This window comes from Muntiacus reevesi, chromosome 12, assembly GCF_963930625.1.
Source record: "Muntiacus reevesi chromosome 12, mMunRee1.1, whole genome shotgun sequence".
Lineage (NCBI taxonomy): Eukaryota > Metazoa > Chordata > Mammalia > Artiodactyla > Cervidae > Muntiacus > Muntiacus reevesi.
In genome coordinates, this window is record NC_089260.1 from 53,687,779 (window position 1) to 53,708,342 (window position 20,564).

Here is a 20,564-nt window from a genome sequence, read left to right on the forward strand (position 1 = left end):
CAGCCACTGAGTTGGTCATCACCAACTGTCATATAAAATCCACTTTTTATTGCACATCACAATCCAATGGAGAAAGTGTTCATTGTTTTTGCATAGAATAAGAGAAGATTTCACTTCAAAACGATTTTTTTGGCTTGTGGTCAGCTCATGAGGCACCCATTTATTGAGCTTTTTACCGGTTCAGTTTCTTTCAAATGCCAAATGACAATACAGTGGTCAACATTGAGTTCTTCGGCAACTTCTCATGTAGTTGTAACAGGATCAGCTTCGATGATCCTCTCAACTGGTTGTTGTCAACTTCCAGTAGCAGGCCACTGTGGTGTTCATCTTCAAGACTCTCCTCTCCTTTGCAAAACTTCTTGAACCACCACTGCCCTATATGTTCATTAGCAGTTCAAATGCATTGTTGATGTTGCTAGTTGTCTCCACTGGTTTACAATCCATTTGAACTCGAATAAAAAAACCACTTGAATTTGCTTTTTGTCTAACATCATTTCTATAATCTAGAATAAATATAAAATAAACAGAAAGTAATAACTCATTAGCAAAAAAACATAAAGTGAGAAATGTGCATTAAAATAATGTATAACATAACCACATTTAATTATGAATGTATTCCAATATCAAATGGCAAATTTCAACAGTACAAAACCTGTTACTTTTGCACCAAACTAACAAATCCATCCAACAATTGGGTTATATAGTCACTTGCTATCATGCAGATTAATATACCCAAGATGTAAATTCAGTTCAGTTCAGTTCAGGCACTCAGTTGTGTCTGACTCTTTGCAACCCCATGAACCGCAGCACGCCAGGCCTCCCTGTCCATCACCAACTCCCAGAGTTTACCTAAACTCTTGTCCATTGAGTCAGTGATGTCATCTCCAACAATCTCATCCTCTGTCGTCCCCTTCTCCTCCTGCTCTCAATCTTTCCTAGCATCAGGGTCTTTTAAAATGAGTCAGCTCTCCATATGAGGTGGCCAAAGTATTGGAGTTTCAGTTTCAACATCAGTCCTTCCAATGAACACCCAGGACTGATCTCCTTTAGGATGAACTGGCTGGATCTCCCTGCAGTCCAAGGGACTCTCAAGAGTCTTCTCCAACACCACAGTTCAAAAAGCATCAATTTTTCAGTGCTCAACTTTCTTCACAGTCCAACTCTCACATCCATACATGAACTCTGGAAAAACCATACGGACCTTTGTTGACAAAGTAATGTCTCTGCTTTTTAATTTGCTGTCTAGGTTGGTCATAACTTTCCTTCTAAGGAGTAAGCGTCTTTTAATTTCATGGCTGCAGTCACCATCTGCAGTGATTTTGGAGCCCAAAAAAATAAAGTCTGACACTGTTTCCACTGTTTCCCCATCTATTTCCCATGAGGTGATGGGACCAGATGCCATGCTCTTAGTTTTCTGAATGTTGAGCTTTAAGCCAACTTTTTCACTCTCCTCTTTCACTGTCATCAAGAGACTTTTTAGTTCCTCTTCACTTTCTGCCATAAGGGTGGTGTCATCTGCATATCTGAGGTTATTGATATTTCTCCCAGCAATCTTAATGTGCTGTCTAGGTTGGTCATAACTTTTCTTCCAAGGAGCAAGCGTCTTTTAATTTCATGGCTGCAATCACCATCTGCAGTGATTTGGGAGCCCAGAAAAATAAAGTCTGACACTGTTTCCACTGTTTCCCCATCTATTTCCCATGAAGTGATGGGACCAGATGCCATGCTCTTAGTTTTCTGAATGTTGAGCTTTAAGCCAACTTTTTCACTCTCCTCTTTCACTTTCATCAAGAGGCTCTTTAGTTCTTCTTCACTCTCTGCCATAAGGGTGGTGTCATCTGCATATCTGATACTTCTGGGAATCTTGATTCCAGCTTGTGCTTCCTCCAGCCCAGCGTTTCTCATGATGTGCTCTGCATATAAGTTAAATAAGCAGGGTGACAATATACAGCCTTGACGTACTCCTTTTCCTGATTTGGAACCAGTCTGTTGTTCCATGTCCAGTTCTAACTGTTGCTTCCTGACCTGCATACAGGTTTCTCAAGAGGCAGGTCAGGTGGTCTGGTATTCCCATCTCTTTCAGAATTTTCCACAGTTTATTGTGTTCCACACAGTCAAAGACTTTGGCATAGTCAATAAAGCAGAAATAGATGTTTTCCTGGAACTCTCTTCCTTTTTCGATGATCCAGCGGATGTTGGCAATTTGATCTCTGGTTCCTCTGTCTTTTCTAAAACCAGCTTGAACATCTGGAAGTTCATGGTTCACATATTGCTGAAGCCTGACTTGGAGAATTTTGAGCATTACTTTACTAGCATGTGAGATGAGTGCAACTGTGCGGTAGTTTGAGCATTCTTTGGCATTGCTTTTCTTATGTAAGGGGGCATATGAATTCTTGTTTCATCCAAGGTAAGTTTCTTCTTAAGGATTTTAAAGAGAAGTTTTAGTCAGGACATTTTACATACAAGAAAATCAATACATAAAGTCTTGGTCCCAATAAAAACACTTTGGTTAATATTATGCAGATTGCCAGAATGCTATAGGACTGACTAAGCCTTTACTTTCAAAACAAGAGTTCTCAGATTTGCTCTTAGCTGCAACTTTTCTTACTATTCATTCTTGGAGTTGCAACCCTCAGTACATGGCAATTTGTATAAATGCTGTGAATTGCCATTTCTACATTTAAGAAACCAAGCACTTTCTTTGCAGCTTAGTCTGAGGTTTTTCTTCTCTTTGACAGCAGGAATTTTGCTGGAGCTGGTGAATGTCTATTTATGTACAACTATCTATTGTATCAATATGTATACAAATTGAAGAAAAGTTATAAACACCCTCTCCAGGTTAGAAAAATGGTCCTCTGGTGTTGGATATGAATGGGCTATTTGCAGTATAACCTTGCATGCACTCGCAGAAAATTTACTGGCCTATCCACTGATTGCATGCAGAAGCTTATGTAAAAATCCACTGCTTTTCCATTTAAAATTACCACAAGGAAAATAACAGCCATTCATATTTACATATATATTTTCCTATGTTATTTTTAATAAGTTATAAATTATTTCTCTATTTTGAAAGAGCTGAAGATCCACACGCACAGTCATAAAATGCTACATGATAATAACAGTCACAATTCCAAATAACTACAGTGTGCCAGCCAAGCTCTATCTTTCCCATTCACTCATTCATGTGATCATTTGGTAAATTTCCCTGGGCATGTAGTCTGCGCCGACACTGGGCCAGGCGTAGATGACTCCTGGACACAGGAAAACGGGCAAGTGTGTCCCCCACACTTAGAGAGCTTTCTCTTGTTCAGGGAGATCACTAGTGAAAATAGAAGTTCGTAAATGACCGAGATCTTTGTGAGTCAAAGCCTTCTGGGAAATGAAGGCATCTGCCAGAACGGTCTCCTGCGCAATCTGAAGATGTGACGCTGGAGCTGAGACGGGGGCTGGCAGGAGCTCTCAGGACACAGAGGGCCCAGGACAGCTGGCCAGGCGGTGTGGCACAGGCAGGCTTGAGGGACAAGATACCTCCTCAGACTGAGGAAGTCGGAGAGGCCGGAGCTGAGTAAACAGGGGAGGGTGGTTTGAGATGAAGCTGGGCTGGGAAGATGGTTAATGGCCAAGTCACGCGGGCCCTGCAGGTCAGTGAAAGGAGCTGGGTTTCACACTCTGTACAAAGGGACACCACTGAGTGGGTTCCAGTAGGGGATGGCTGGGTTGGATTTATGTTTTAAAAGATAACGTGGCATCCCTTATTTGTGGAATCTAAAAAGAAATGAGCTTACGAAACAGAAAGTGACTCATAGACTTAGAGAACGAATTTATAGTTTCCAGGGGAAGGATAGAGGGAAGGGATAGTTAGAGAGTTTGGGATCAATGTGTACACACTGCTGCATTTAAAACACATAGCCAGCAAGGGCCTACTGCACAGGGAACTCTACTCACTGTCACGTGGCAGCCTGGATGGGAGGCAGGTTGGGGGAGAGTGGATACATGTATAGATATGGCTGAATCCCTTTGCTGTCCACCTGAATCAATCACAGCATTGTTACCCAGCTATATACCCTAATACAAAATAAAAAGTTAAAGGGAAAAAAAGAGATAACTTTTTGTGAATGACTTCACTCACCTCCCATATCTTATTCCTCAAAGTAGGCCTGATTATTAACATTTCACAAAAGAGGAAAAGTATCACACAGGTAGCAAGTCCCCGAGCCCGGCACTTGACCTGCCTCCATCGGTCCTTGTGCCGGGCTGTTCTGTTTCCAGATCCTGACGGTGCACCTCACCTGCTTCCCTGAAACACGCCCTGCCCAACAAGTCAGGTGTAACACCTACTTTCTCTCTTCTCAGCTCACTTAAAGCACAGTCTATGTACAATATTGTGTTAGCTTCAGGTGAATAGCAAAGTGATTCAATTATATATAGTTCTCATGTTATTTTCTATTATAGGTTATTGTTGTTGTTCAATCACTCAATTGTGTCCGACTCTCTGCGACCCCCATGCACTGTAGCCAACAGAATCCTCTGTCCATGTGATTCTCCAGGCAAAACTACTGGAGTGGGTTGCCATTTCTTTCTCCAGGAGATCCTCCCAACCCAGGGATTGAACCCACGTCTCCTGCACTGGCAGGCAGATTCTTTACCACAGAGCCACCAGGGAAACCCATTATAGGTTATTGCAAGATATTAAATATAGTTCCACTTTATATAGCAAATCCCTGCTGCTTATCTATTTAATGTATAGTAGTTCGTATCCATCATTCTCATACTTGTAATTTATACCCCCAACCCCCACTCCCTTTCCCCTTTCCCCAAAGTTTGTTTTCTACATTTGTGAGTCTATTTGTTTTATATATAGAACCATTTCAATTTTTTTTTATTTTCCACCTATAAGTGATATCCTATAATATTTGTCTTTTTCTGACATACTTCACTAAGTATGATATTCTCTAGGTCTATCCACATTACTGCAAATGGCAATCTTTCATTCTTTTTGTAGCTGAGTACTATTCCATTATATATATATATATATATATACACACACATAGATATATATTCCATTACATGTATATATGTATTCCATTACATATGTATATATGTATTCCATTACATATATATATATGTATCTTCTTAAATACATCTTCTTAAACCACTCATCTGTTAATGGGCTTTTGGATTGTTTCCGTGTCTTGGCTTTTGCATATAATGCTGCTGTGAACACTGGAGTACATGTACCTTTTTTCATTAAAGTTTTTATCTTTTCTGAGTATATGCCCAGGAGTGGGCTTGCTGGATCATATGGTGGCTCTATTTTTAGTTTTTTAAGGAACTTTCACATTGATTTCCATAGTGACTGCACTAATTTACTTTCCCACTAACAGTTCAGGAGGGTTCCCTTCTCTCCACACCCTCTTCAGCATTTATTATCTGTAGACATTTTGATGATGGCCATTCTGACTTATGTGAAATGATACTTCATTGTGGTTTTGATTTGCATCTCTCTAATAATTAGCCACATTGAGCATCTTTTCATATGCCTGTCGGCCATCTGTATGTCCTCTTTGGGGAAATGTCTATTTAGATTTTTACCCATTTTTTGATTGGATTGTTTGGTTTTTTGATATTTAGTTGTATGAGCTGTTTGTTTATTTTGGACATTAACCCCTTATCAGTTTCATCATTTGCAAATATTTTCTCCCATTCCATAGACTGTCTTTTTGTTTATTGGTGGTTTCCTATGGTCCTTTAGTCAGTGAAATACTGTATCAGCCAAAACTCAGTGTCCATTTAACTAAATTGTTGAGGCAAATTTAATTTCAGTTCAGTCGCTCATTCGTGTCCAACTCTTTGTGACCCCATGGACCGCAGCACTCCAGGCCTCCCTGTCCATCACCAACTCCCGGAGTTTACTCAGATTCATGTCCATTGAGTCAGTGATGCCATCCAACCATCTCATCTGCTGTTGTCCCCTTCTCCCACCTTCAATCTTTCCCAGCATCAGGGTCTTTTCAAATGATCAAGACCATCCCCAAGAAAAAGAAATGCAAAAAGGCAAAATGGTTGTCTGAGGAGGATTTACAAATAGCTATGAAAAGAAGAGAAGTGAAAGGCAAAGGAGAAAGGGAAAGATATACCCATTTGAATGGAGAGTTTCAGAGAATAGCAAGGAGAGATAAGAAAGCCTTCCTCAATGATCAGTGCAAAGAAATAGAGGAAAACAATAGAATGGGAAAGACTAGAGATCTCTTCAAGAAAATTAGAGATACCAAGGGAACTTTTCATTCAAAGATGGGCACAATAAAGGACAAAAATGATATGGACCTAACAGAAACAGAAGATATTAAGAAGAGGTGGCAAGAATACACAGAAGAACTGTACAAAAAAGATCTTCACGACCCAGATAGTCACGATGGTGTGATCACTCACCTAGAGCCAGACATTCTGGAATGCAAAGTCAAGTGGGCCTTAGGAAGCATCAGTACAAACAAAGCTAGTGGAGGTGATCGGTTTCCAGGTGAGCGATTTCAAATCCTAAAAGATGATGCTATGAAAGTGCTGCACTCAATATGCCAGCAAATTTGGAAAACTCAGCAGTGGCCACAGGACTGGAAAAGGTCAGTTTTCATTTCTATCCCTAAGAAAGGCAATGCCAAAGATTGCTCAAATTTGATTTACCCCTCCTTGATTTACCCATGCACATTTTGGTAGCAGTGTTCTATGCAGTGCATTTGTTTCATCCAATGTGGCTTTGCATTCCTGGGCCAGCCACTCTTGCCCTCGCTAGTGTCAGGTTGGCTACTTCTCGGTGCTCTCACTCCAGGCCCTACTCTGCACCCCAGCCAGGGATGCACGACCCCTGCCCCACATCAGGCACAGGGCTCGGTGCTGAGAGTCCAGCATTGAGCAGAGCAGATCAAAGTAAAGTATTCCGTGATACTTGAGAGGCTTGAAACTATACTCGCTACACAACATAGTCAAAAAATAGAAACAGTCAATGAACATTGGCTCCACCCATGAGACTGAGTCACAGGATTAACAGTATTCCTCTCCTCTCAATTACATTTTCGTTTAAATGAATTACATACCACCTAACCCAGCATACTAGTTAACATGACGTCAGACCTGGATAAAAATTGAAGTTAACCCCACCCCCCCAAAAAAAAACTCAGTTGTGGTAGCATATTCTGACCTTCGTACTTGAAAATGACAATACAGACACACTCCCAGCTGGACATCGAGTTTTCTTCTGGAACAAACATACAAATGGCACCTTATGTGTCACATGCTGTGCTCAGTATTTTACATATATTTCTATTCATCATCACAATAACCCTACAAAGTAAGATTTAGCCCCATTTTCTGCACAGTCTCTAGGCAGAGACTATATGACTTGAAGTCTAAGAGACCAAGGAGAGGCTGGCGGTGGCAGAGGGAAAGCTCAGACCCCTCACTCTCTCGTTCCAAAGCTTATAGGCTTTTCTCTACCCTGAGTGACTGTGATGTTTTATATCTTTAGACCTGCAACCTCTTATCCTCAGTAAAATTCTATGGCAACTCTTACAAATTAGCTATCCAAGAGTAACGCTGTTCTGGGTAAATGATGCTGGGGTTGACGGACAGAAGGCTGCCCACCCCCGGAGCCTGGCCCGAGACCCTGAGAGGACTCTGGCCTGCAGAGTGTTTGAGGAGCTCCCTTCTGGGCCATGCTGTTTAGCTGCACACAGGCTTTGCCTGGTCATGTGGAACCAGTGACGACTGCCCACAGTTAGATCTGCTCGGGGACAGGCCACTCTGCCATGGAGAAGCATGCGTATTGAGGGTCACAGGAAAGCGGTCACTGGGGTCATATGCTGTAGACACAGGCCAGATTAGGCCTGGAAGAACTAACTTTTCAGTTTTACACTCTATAAAGAGAGAAGTTGGAGAGATTTCAGAGGAAAGAGTCACCAAGTGGTTGAAAGAGAGGGCAGGAGATAGTAGCAGAGAAGAGTGGATTTGACATGAAAGATACGGGCGTGTTCACCCCAGGGCAGGTGTCAGGCATGGGCAGCGATTCCAGAATAAGAATGGAGATACCATGTCACCCTAAAGGAATTTAATCTGAACAGGGAGCATTCCCAAACTCTTAGATTGTTTAGGCAAGCAATTTCTTTCCATTGAGAAATTTAAAAGCAGGAAACAAAGGTTTATAAATAAGTTTTGGAGAAGATCTTGAAGGCATCTTCAGCATCTGTGCTTCCACAGGCACCAAGGGGAACATTAAAGAACCTCCGAGGCACCACCAATGTTGCACAGAAAGAGTCCTCAGAGGGCAGAAATATCCTCAGGCACTCAGGGCAGCTCCATCTGGGTTCAGATTCCAGATTTCTCACTTCCTAACTGCTTGCCTTTATGCCCGTTTTTCAGCTTTTTAAAGTCTCAGTTTACTCGTGTATCAAATAGTAGATAATGGGACCTACATCATTAGCTTTCCATAAAAATAAAATAGGAAACTCTTATATAAACTGCATGGTTTGACATCTTGAACACAGGAAAGTACTTAATAAATACCAGCTATTATTATTATTATCAAGTTTATTTTTAACATTATTGATAGGTGCACAAAGAAGTAGGAAAGTTTTGTGTATGATTCAGGATTTAGCTGTATCATATTCTAGGTGTCTACACAGCTGCTTTGATATAAAGAAATTTTTTAAGGGCATTAGCATAAGAAAAATTTGCTTCATAGATATATTCTTTTATAAAGATAAGAAATGATCTAAACATTTTTTAAAAATCACCTATGAGGGTTCCTTAATTGAAATGGTCTTAATGACTCTTTAACCGAGGAAGCCTACAAAGAGTCTGAGGACTAAGAATATATGCCATTGTGGAGCCTATGGCTTCTGGGCTGGAGTGGTTTTACATGCTATTTAAGGTCATTTGGAGTTGGTCTAAGTAAAGCTTAAGGAATCAGAGTTTTTACATAGACTCAGAAACTCCTCAGACCTGAGTCTCAACAGATTGAAAAACAATGTATAATTTTAAAGCAATTGGAACTAGTTTCATTTTACCGCATAGACCAGAATTGATATTTCCAAAATGAGTGTTGCATTCAAAGGTGTCACCTAGGGAGGCTACAAACTTATTTTATTACTGCCCCCAGAGTTCAAAAGATTTTTGAAACTCCTCTTTTGGAACTGTACTCAGCAAATTATGAGCCACTAGCAAATCAATCTTGTAACATTGTTTCAACACCTCATTCTTTTTCTCAAATATCACCCATGTACATCCCACAGACTTGGCTTCCAGTGACCATTAGCTGTTTCCAAAAACCAAATTCACCACCCAAAGACAGAACTGGCTAAGGATATCTAAAGCGGTGTCTCACGGGCACTGGGGAGAATCCTGTAGGGAAGTTCCCAGATATTTATTCCAAGTAAAAGCAGCATTATTGAAATAAGCGTACAGCTGCTCGGAAGCTCCAGCCTGGAAAGAGACAACATTTGAACAAGTAAGTTCTGGTATGTTCAGTGTAAGTAATCAGATTCATGACTTCAAGGTCACACACCAAGTTGGAGATTTTGTCTCTGATTTGAGCCAAAACTTACAGAATTGATGGAATCTTTTTTATAATAGATGGTAAAGGACAATGCTGAACTAAAGAAAGTTCTCAGTTTATTGCCATGGCCAATAATAAATACAATCCTCAGTTCAATTAAAAGGGACTAAATTCAAAACAAATCATTTCTTTTTACAAGATGAGAGTAACTTATAGAATTCATGCCAAGGAGAGCTATTGAGACAGTCTGAATTTGAAAATAGGATGGATCAATTTATGACTGTTCACATAAAATTTGCAGCTCTGTAAGCCCAGATCGTGATTTAAAGATAATAAAATCTCATGCTTCAGGGTGTAAGCTAATCACCTGCAAGTACCAAGAAATTTTCCTTCCAGAAGTAACAATGCACAATTGAGTAAGTGCATAAATTTTGTTTAATTTCCAATGCATCAAGTATTGGTCAGTGCTGGAAACAAGAATCAAATTAGATGGACTATTAATCTGATTTGGTTCAGCAACTCCTATATTGTTGCTTCCACTGAGCTTTATGTCTTATGTTTATGCTTTGCTATTTTAAATAACAATTGCTTTGTCAATCTTTCATTTTTATAGCACTTATCATCCTAGAAAGGGAGCGTTTATACACTATGCAATATTATCTTCATAATACAAAGTAAATAGGATTGAAATTATCTCGGGCAATCAACAACTTGATTAATACGAAGTAGTTTGATGTTTATAGAGTTGTATCCTTTGTGAAAGATTACTGGAAAGACCCAAAACATCTCTCCTTGCCCCCCTCCCTGAACACACACACACCATTTTGCTTATAGAAAACATCTTTTAGAATCGGTGGCCCAAAAGAAAACAGGAACTAGAACTTACTCATAAACCAATAGCAAGTACACACTCACCCTCATGAAAATGTCACATTCAAGGGCTGATTTTCAGTTGTGTATACACTGATGGGATTGCATTTGGCAGGTGACTGACTCGAAACACACACCACTAAGTAAAAGTGGTTAATGCATTTGGAATTAGAAACAAATTGAAATGATTTATTTTGAATGAGGAAGTAATTCTAGTTTCTGAATGGCAGACATAATGATCTTCATATACAATATCAGTATTTGCAAAATGAGATCGCAAAAGACTCAGACACGAATTAGCAACTAACGCAACAACAGCAAGCCTTGCTTTTATGGTTTAATTCGAAGAAAATGATGGTGAGAGTGTGTTAAATTTAGGATTTCTTCATATTTCCATTTAATCAGATTATGAATTCATGACACTTTGCTATGGAAAATGAACTCATTTTGCCTATCTTCCAAAACAGTGCAACAACTCTGTGACTGCTTATTAGTCTGATTAAGAATTATTGAGAAGTGAGGCCCAAGCAAGTTTTTTCCCTGCCTAAATGAGTGGATCTCTACATAAAGATACAAAGTCTCAAGATAGGGGTGAAACACAGTAAGCTTCCCTGCTTCCTGCCATCCATGCCAGCCCAGTGGGAAGCAGAGCCCATGGGATCCAACTAAAGAGCAAAACTCGGCTTGTAATCTCCCACTTCTTCCGAAAGGATGTGGTTCATGATGAGAGCAGACGGTGCAGAGCAATCTGATATTCTGTGAGTTTTCAAAGATTTGAAAACCTACTCCTTAGAAAGAGGAATGGTATGTCTCGTCAGGAGTCTCAGCAAGGGCAGCAGTGACTGCTCCCACTATTGTTCAAGGACAGTCATTCAGTCACTCAGCAAATATGTTTATCTTCTCTGTACTTGGCACTGTGACAGATGCATGGGACACACAAGATTCTACTCCCGACCTTTAAACAATCCTTTCCTGGGAATCCCCTGGTAGTCCAGTGGTTAGGATTCAGCACTCTTACTGCCAGGGACAGTTTCAGTCCCTGGTGGGGGAACTAAGATCCCGCAAGCCATGCAGCCCCCCAAAAAACATCCTTTCCTGATGGTGCAGGAAACTATGGTGAAGAGAGAATACAGGAAAAGAACTCCCAGTGCAGTGTCTGCCATGTTTAGGCGCATGGCTACTTTCATTACTTATCTTGTCATATTCAGCGACTTCAAAAGTGTAGGGAGAACGTAACTTCCTAAAAATTTTTCTCTGTGTGTGTTAAAAATTGTTTCAAGTGTTGTCTAAATCCTTAGTTTTGGAAATTTGTTTGACTTGTTATAGTCCTTGTAGTGATTAAAAACTACTACTCTTTCAAAATAGGCTTAACAGTACTGATCTCTTCATGCTTTAGAATGGAGAAGAAAAATGACAAACAAATGGCTAAATAGACAAAATATTTTGTGTTTCAGTTCAGTTCAGTCGCTCAGTCATGTCCAACTCTTTGTGACCCCATGGACTGCAGCACACCAGGCTTCCCTGTCCATCAGCAACTCCCGGAGTCCACCCAAACCTGTGTCCATCAAGTCAATGATGCCATCCAACCATCTCATGCTCTATCGTCCCCTTCTCCTCCTGCCTTCAGTCTTTCCCAGCATCAGGGTCTTTTCCAGTGAGTCAGTTCTTCATGTCAGATGGCCGAAGGATTAGAATTTCAGTTTCAGCATCAGTCCTTCCAATGTATATTCAGGACTGATTTCCTTTAGGATTGCCTGGTTTGATCTCCTTGCAGTCCAAGGGACTCTCAAGAGTCTTCTCCAAAACCACAGTTCAAAACATCATTTCTTAGGCACTCAGCTTTCTTTATAGTCCAATTCTCACATTCATACATGACTACTGGAAAAACCATAGCTTTAACTAGACGGACCATTGTTGGCAAAGTGATGTCTCTGATTTTTAATATGCTGTCTAGGTTGGTCATAACTTTTCTTCCAAGGAGCAAGCGTCTTTAAATTTCATGGCTGCAGTCACCATCTGCAGTGATTTTGGAGCCCAAAAACATAAACATTGTTTCCATTATTTCCCCTCTATTTGCCATGAAGTGATGGGACCAGATGCCATGATCTTAGTCTTCTGAATGTTGAGCTTTAAGCCAAGTTTTTCACTCTTCTCTTTCACTTTCATCAAGAGGCTCTTTAGTTCTTCTTCACTTTATGACATAAGAGTGGTGTCATCTGCATATCTGAGATTATTGATATTTCTCCTAGCAGTCTTGATTTTGTGTTTAGTTACCATGAGAAAAGAGAATCTTCTCAAAGTTGGCAATGAAGTATCTCAAGTAGGTTTCTGTCTGTGTCTGTGTGTCTGTCTTTATCTCTACACAGTTTAGAAAGTGGAATTCAGGAGAATTTGATTTGTGGTTTATTTTGAATTTTGCCTTACTGTGTCTGAAGAAAACTGAAAGTGTTAGTCACTCAGTCATGTCCGACTCTTTGCAGTTCCATGGACTGTAGCCTATCAGGTTTCTCTGCCCATGAAATTCTCCAGGCAAGAATGCTGGAGTCGGTTGCCATTCCTTTCTCCAGGGGATCTTCTCAACCCAGGGATCAAATCTGGGTCTCCGGGATTGCAGGCAGCTTTTTTACTGTCTGACCACCAGGGAAGCCCTATGCCTTAGCAATTCTAGGCTACAGTTGAGAAGTTATCAATTTGCTAATTCCTTCAGAAAATGGTGTCACCTAGAATATGAAATTCTCTATATAGATAGTATTCTGGTAAACATGAAACAAAGGATAATTTTGATATTACACCTAGACAGATGTAATTTAAGTATGTATTTGGAGGCAATACAAATTAGTTTATTTGAGGCAAGAGATATGACTATTCAAATTGAAATGTATGTTCTATTTATCATTTTAGATATGTTTGTGTAATTTATTAATTCATCTTCGGAATTAGTTTCCAATTGAAGACTATTTCAGTGAAATGACCCACTAAGGAAAGACTTCTCTGATATCCCTCTAAATTCACAGTGTACATTACACACTGAAGGCTCGGACAAGTCCTGCAGGAGAGGAGCCCTCCTAACCGCCCGTGACCCAGTGCTCTTCCCACACATATTTTGTCATGGAAAATTGTTTTTGAAGGACATTTATTTTTCTACAACCCCCTCTAATACAGTTTGGAAACTGTTTTGGGGGCAAAGTCCCTAAAACTTGTTTTGTCGCTAAAACTGCTCACCAGAACTGACTTCTGGTCCATGAAGTCAGTTGCTGAGCATCTGTACCTACTACCTGCTTGCTGAGCATCTGTACCTACTACAATTAGTAATTTCTAAATGTAACATAAGTACTGGCCTGACCAAAAATTCATTTGGCTTTTTTCTGTAAGATGGTACCTAAAATCCTGGACAAACTTTTCAGTTCAGTTCAGTCACTCAGTCGTGTCTGACTCTTTGCGACCCCATGAATCACAGCATGCCAGGCCTCCCTGTCCATCACCAACTCCCGGAGTTTACTCAAACCCATGTCCATCAGGTTGGTGATGCCATCCAGCCATCTCATCCTCTGTTGTCCACTTCTCCTCCTGCCTCCAATCCCTCACAGCAGCAGGGTCTTTTCCAATGAGTCAACTCTTTGCATGAGGTAGCCAAAGTACTGGAGTTTCAGCTTCAGCATCATTCCTTCCAATGAACACCCAGGGCTGATCTCCTTTAGGATGGACTGGTTAGATCTCCTTGCAGTCCAAGGGACTCTCAAGAGTCTTCTCCAACACCATAGTTCAAAAGCATCAATTTTTCAGCACTCAGCTTTCTTCACAGTCCAACTCTCACATCCATACATGAACACTGGAAAAACCATAGCCTTGACCAGACAGACCTTTGTTGGCAAAGGAGTGTCTCTGCTTTTTAATATGCTATCTAGGTTGGTCATAACTTTCCTTCCAAGGAGTAAGCGTCTTTTAATTTCATGGCTGCAGTCACCATCTGCAGTGATTTTGGAGCCCAAAAAAATAAAATCAGCCACTGTTTCCACTGTTTCCCCATCTATTTGCCATGAAGTGATGGGACCAGATGCCATGATCTTAGTTTTCTGAATGTTGAGCTTTAAGCCAACTTTTTCACTCTCCTCTTTCACTGTCATCAAGAGGCTTTTTATTTCTTCTTCACTTTCTGCCATAAGGGTGGTGTCATCTGCATATCTGAGCTTATTGATATTTCTCCTGGCAATCTTGATTCCAGCTTGTGCTTCTTCCAGCCCAGCGTTTCTCGTGATGTACTCTGCATAGAAGTTAAATAAGCAGGGTGACAACATACAGCCTTGACCTACTCCTTTTCCTATTTGGAACCAGTCTGTTGTTCCATGTTCAGTTCTAACTGTTGCTTCCTGACCTGCATACAGGTTTCTCAGGAGGCAGGTCAGGTGGTCAGGTATTCCCATCTCTTTCAGAATTTTCCACAGTTTATTGTGATCCACACAGTCAAAGGCTTTGGCGTAGTCAATAAAGCAGAAATAGGTGTTTTTCTGGAACTCTCTTGCTTTTCCGATGATCCAGCGGATGTTGGCAATTTGATCTCTGGTTCCTCTGCCTTTTCTAAAACCAGCTTGCACATCTGGAAGTTCACGGTTCACGTATTTTAGGCTTGTTTAAATATTGTTGGAATGCCTGAGATGAATGTATGAACATATCTGAACATGTCTTTTTGTCTTCACATACACACACGTGCACACACACGCTCAGGATACCTATCTACTGCTCTGTGTACACCATGTCACTAGATAATGATGTGATTATTGGCTCCAGAAATAAAAAGTGAAAACGTTTTACAGCGACATCTATTTTATAATTTTGATAGTATAGGAATTGTGAGTGATTTTTCTTCTATTTAAAAAGTTTAAGCAACTATAAAACAAAAAGTAAGATGCACTAACATGTATTGATTTTTGTAGCTCTCTTGGTCGTTATGTGATTGTTCCTTTCCTGTATGAAATTGGCACAGTGTGTGACTAAATATGAAATTAGTCCTTCCACAACTGGGAAAAGAAGTAAGAATGCAGCACAATGAAAACACTTTCCCACATGACTTAAACACACAGGCAACAAGTACAAGTACCTAATCTTCTTGGCATATATGGGATGGTTTTTGAGGCATATCACTGCAGTCTATGTTATTCTGATGTAAAACAAGTCACTGTTTACACAGCCTGAGTTCACTCATTTGACCTTTTCCTTTAATTGTTCACTGCTCTGCATTCCAGCAATAAGACTTTTTAAATGGAAGCAAAAAAAAAGAAAATGACTCAAGTTTTTTTTATCAATTGAAAGTTCCTTTTAGGTACTATATTTAGTTAAACTCTTGATCCAAAGCCTTCCCTTGAAAATTTTTGTGAACAATCTTTGACCTGTTTCATGTTAATGCAGAAGACAGGGAGTTAATGTCTACTTCTGTTTCAGAAAACTGCATCACTGCTAACACGGAAAAATATAATGAGAAGGTTCTTTGGTGGAACTTGAGTTCTTTAGGGCTCACCTTACTATCTACTCTGCATGGAGTAATCAGGGTCTCGCAGGACCCCACATCTCCATGGTTGATGTATTTTTAGAGATGTCATTCAGGTCACTCCTATGCAGAGAGTATGTGAGCCCACCAGTCCAGCACCCCAGCCTGGCCTCCTGCAGTCAACACACACACAGAACCGTTCTTCCTGTGGCTCTCACTCAATCCCCTACACTGTGGGGAGGAAGCGAGTTGTGTTGCTGGCTGACTTGTGCAATGAAGTCCCTACATGGAGTTTCCTGTCACCGTATGTGACGAACCAGACTCCTAAAAGTGCCCGAGCTGCAAGAAAACTGAGCAAGGGAAGCCCAGGAAGGCCCTGCTGTGCTGGGTAGCGAGAGGCTTTTGCTGACTTATTGATGGAAGAAACATGACATCAGAGGCACGGAATAAAGGCACAGATGCACCCTCAGGACCTGATTTTGACCAAGTGACTTTTTTCTCCAGAAGGAAATTTTAGCATCTTCTTTCTCCACCTGGTTTCACTTTTTACCATTTATTTTGCAGTCTCTTCCTCTCAGCAAAAGTAGGAGGCAGGTTCATGCCCAAGAAGAAACACCTTGGGGTTCACTCGATACTTTTCAGCTTCCACTGAAATGTCTAGATTTTAAGTCAATTAAAAAGATTATTAGGAAATGACCATTTGAATGTGTGTAAAAAAATTCGGGGAAAATTGTATTAATTTATGATGGAGTCTAAAATTTCTAAGAGAGATTATTTTTATCCAGTTCATTATTGAGGACAATTCATCACCAACTCTTTTAAAAAATCAAGATGAGTTCCACTTCCAATTACTTTGAAGATATATTAATGTGGTTTTATATGACTTCAGAAAGGCATTTTTCAACTCTTTCTTCCTTATCCAGTTCCATCAACCAACTTTGTTTTCTTTGTGCAATACCTAATGTCAAGGTCATTGAGAATATAAAAAGAAAAAATAAAAAGCAAAGCATGTAGTCAACAGAAAAACTCCCTCACTGACTTCCCTTCCAAGTGAGCCGCACTGATAGTTCCTGGTAGGACTCTGACTGCATCCACCACATGCACCCCTCATCTTTTCATCTTTGGAGATGAGAAAAGGCACCAAATTAGAGCTTAACATTCAAGCAAAGAAAAAATGTCAACATACATTGTTTTAGATTTCATAAAAGAGGTGGAATGAGCTCAGGCTTGCATAAGGTCATGTGGCAAGTGATGATGGAGGAGTTCTTGGAGTCAAGAGTAGTAACAGGTGTTGATCCATGTGACTGTTCACGAGTGAACTCACAGAGCATCTTGCTAAGAAAAAGCAGCGCCTGCGTGTCCGCTTAACTCAGTTCCTGTTTGTTTCTCCACAGAGCTACAGCGAGCCTGTTGACGTGAAGTCGGCTCAGCCTCCGCAGCTGATCAATGCCAAGCCACCATCTGTGTTCCCCGGGCCCAGCCAGGCCCACTCAGCTCTGTACCTAAGTTCCCACTACCACCAACAACCAGGAATGAACCCTCACCTAACCGCCATGCATCCCAGTCTCCCCAGGAGCATAGCACCCAAGGCCAACAACCAAATGCCAGTGACTGTCTCTATAGCCAACATGGCCGTGTCCCCCCCTCCTCCCCTCCAGATCAGCCCCCCTCTTCACCAGCATCTCAACCTGCAGCAGCACCAGCCGCTCTCCATGCAGCAGCCCCTGGGGACCCAGCTCCCCATGCAGGTCCAGCCCGCCTTACACTCCCCCACCATGCAGCAGGTATGTGCAGGCTGGGCCCTGGGCTCCCCTTCAGAGGTGCTGGAGCGTCTGTACCTCCAGTGGATTGGGTGGGGGTTCCATTCTTCTCTGTAAGTGGAGAGAGAATGGGAGGTCTTCAGCAAATACCTGCTTCCTGAAAATTAACTTGCAGGGGTGAGTCAGGCAGCCTCGCAGGATCAGAACAGCTTCTGCCTTTCATAATCCCTGACTTCTTTCCCACGGTACCCATCTTTCTCGTCACTCTCCCTGTTTTCTGCCTTTGAGTGAGGTGCATTTGTTGTTTTCAGATGCCACTACTGCTAAAGATCTCTTTGGGGTTGAGAAGTCTGCCATATATACATACATACATACACACACACACACATATATATACACATATACATATATAATCAGTGTATTATTCAGAAATGAGAAATTCTTGATGATACACTTGTTGAATCCAACAAATCCTGCAAGATGAAATCAGGCCCACTATTTCTGGTCAGAAGTATCAAATTTGGTACAACCTTAAAAGTCCTAAGAAATGAAAATGTTAACCTAACCAGAGTTTTATTTTAAAATGGATATCTGGCTTCTACATAGATTAGAAAACACAGGAGGTTTAGAAGCCTCCATGTCTACCCCACAATTATGGAAACCATTTGTGTGCAATCTTAGCTTAACTTGTCTTTGAACTTGTTTTCCTTCTGGATTTTAGGGTTATTTTAAAATTTGAGAATTAGGAGCAAATGATGTAAAGTAAACTGAATATAAAGCATTTAAAAATCCTAAAAATGTGTTTTAAAAAAACAGGTCAAGGTAGAAACTATAAATTATATCAAATTAAGCTATCACTTTCATAATCCAATGACTGTTGTTCCCAGGTCTATAATTAAATATGCAAAGTCTTCCTATAAGAGTGATATAGGAGCCCTCTGATATAGTCTATAGTTGGCCACAGTGGGGGAGGGGAGGCAGAAATAGGAATCAGATAAACATAGTCCTAAATCCATTTTTATTATTGTTATTATAGACAGGATTTCCAAACGGTAACAATTGCAAACCTTAATACATTACCTTACCTCCTCTTTGATTTCAGAAAATTCACAGTGCAGGTCCTGACCTTGCCTTCATCTCACAGGTGAGAGGACAGAGCTCAGCAGAGTTGACTAACTTGCCCATAGGTCAGAGCTGGAATTCAAACCTAGCCCTGTTCAGTAGTCAGATCCTAGATTCTTTTTTTTTTTTTAATTGAAGGATAATGACTTTACAGAATTTTGTTGTTTTCTGTCAAACCTCAACATGAATCAGCCATAGGTATACATATATCCCCTCCCTTGATTCTTAAATGCTAGGCCTACTGCTTCTCACTCTTAATTATTCTTGTCAATTCTTAACAGTTTCTCCTAAGATTTGGGAGGCTCTGTAAATCCTAGTTAGTTCTGAGATTAAATGATCATGGAGAGCAAAGGACTCATCTCTCTACCGAAGTCTTCTTTGGTCCCCAAGCCAAGGATATTGATAAAGCTCAGATGACTGACTTACCTGTTCAACAGACGAGCTGTAGACTCACTGGGAAAGACCGACCTCCTTGTCTACGGCAGGTTTGTGACCAGTGAGTGACATTAATAGGGTCCTTCTTTCCATCAGACATTACTCTTGATAAAAGGGACATTCGTGGGTTCCTTGCATTTTAATGAACCAGTAGTGTGTGAGTGAAGAGCTGAGAGACTTTCAGTGCGGTGGGTTGACTTCTGCCTAAGGGTACCTCAACTTACCCAGCTGAGGGCCCATGTTTCTCTCTCAGTGCTGGAGTGAGGGGTGTTTCTTCTCAGAGAAAAAAATACAGGAGATGTGGTCCACTCCCCAGGTTGGGGGCCAGAGCTCTGTAAAGAGAGAACACTTTTTATTAATTTATCCACTCAGAGACAGTTCATTGTCTATTTATACTCTATACCTTAGATGAGCTAGATGTGACCCTGAATAGTTTTCAAACATTTCTGAATTATATAGGGCCACATTTGGAAACTCAGGAGATGTGTCTTTCCATATAGAATCTTAATAGGGAAAAATAGGACAGATTACATTGGACACGTTACTCATCAATATTTAAGTGAGTTCTATTAGTGTATCTCAGAAAGTTTTCTTATTGAGATGTAGGACTTGACTTTAACTTACATTAATAATAGAAGACAAAATGGCAAAAACCCAAAATGGAGAGTCAGTGCTGCTGCAGAGACCATGGTAACTAAAATCACTATGATGCCTTGATCATTGTAGGTAATCAATAAAATAACTGCTGAAGGGACAAGTTAACAAATGAAGGAATAAAAAAAAATGAGCTGCAGAAGCTTAAATATTAGAAGAAATTACAGGCTAGTTTGTAGAATCTCAAATCCTTAAAAGTTTAAAAATTTTTCGTTTATTCAAAAAAGATTCATTGAACCCCTTAACACATGCCAGGCGCTGTCTGAAATTGAGCAGCTTCTACCCCTATGGAGCTCACATCAGAGTTGGGGGTGGAATGGAGAAGGGGAGCAGTGGGAATAAGATAAACAGGTAAGTTATTAGGATCCCATGGGACAAACTACAGGGTGTGTGAAGGAATAACAGGCCTTTGGCTGGGACGGATAAAGAAGCATCTCTCAAGAGCAGGCAGAGAAGAGGAGGCAGCCCTCGGAATCAGAGGGTGGGAAGGGGGTGGGATGGATACTAGCAGAGAGCATAGCAAGGAGAAGGGACTCTGGCCTGGAGGGCCAGTTGGGAGGAATATAGCTTATCCAGGACATTGAAAGGAGGCCAGTGAGGAGCATGGTGAGGAACGGAGAGTGATGGGCAGTGAGGTCAGAGTCAAGGTAGATCACTGGAGAGAATCCTGCAGGTTAAGAGGACTCCAAGTCTCAAT

General features: G+C 40.8%; 1 protein-coding gene across 2 annotated transcripts in view; it reads left to right on the top strand.

The window, feature by feature from the left end:
- TOX (thymocyte selection associated high mobility group box) overlaps positions 1 to 20,564 on the top strand; it is a 301,092-nt gene that overhangs the window by 274,424 nt on the left and 6,104 nt on the right. The window contains exons 7-8 of one of the 2 annotated variants that reach the window (XM_065902916.1): positions 17,291 to 17,680; positions 18,759 to 18,800. In XM_065902916.1, the coding sequence (XP_065758988.1) occupies positions 17,291 to 17,680; positions 18,759 to 18,800 (432 nt within the window). The remainder of the gene's footprint in view (positions 1 to 17,290; positions 17,681 to 18,758; positions 18,801 to 20,564) is intronic. The other variant, XM_065902917.1, reaches the window with a different exon arrangement.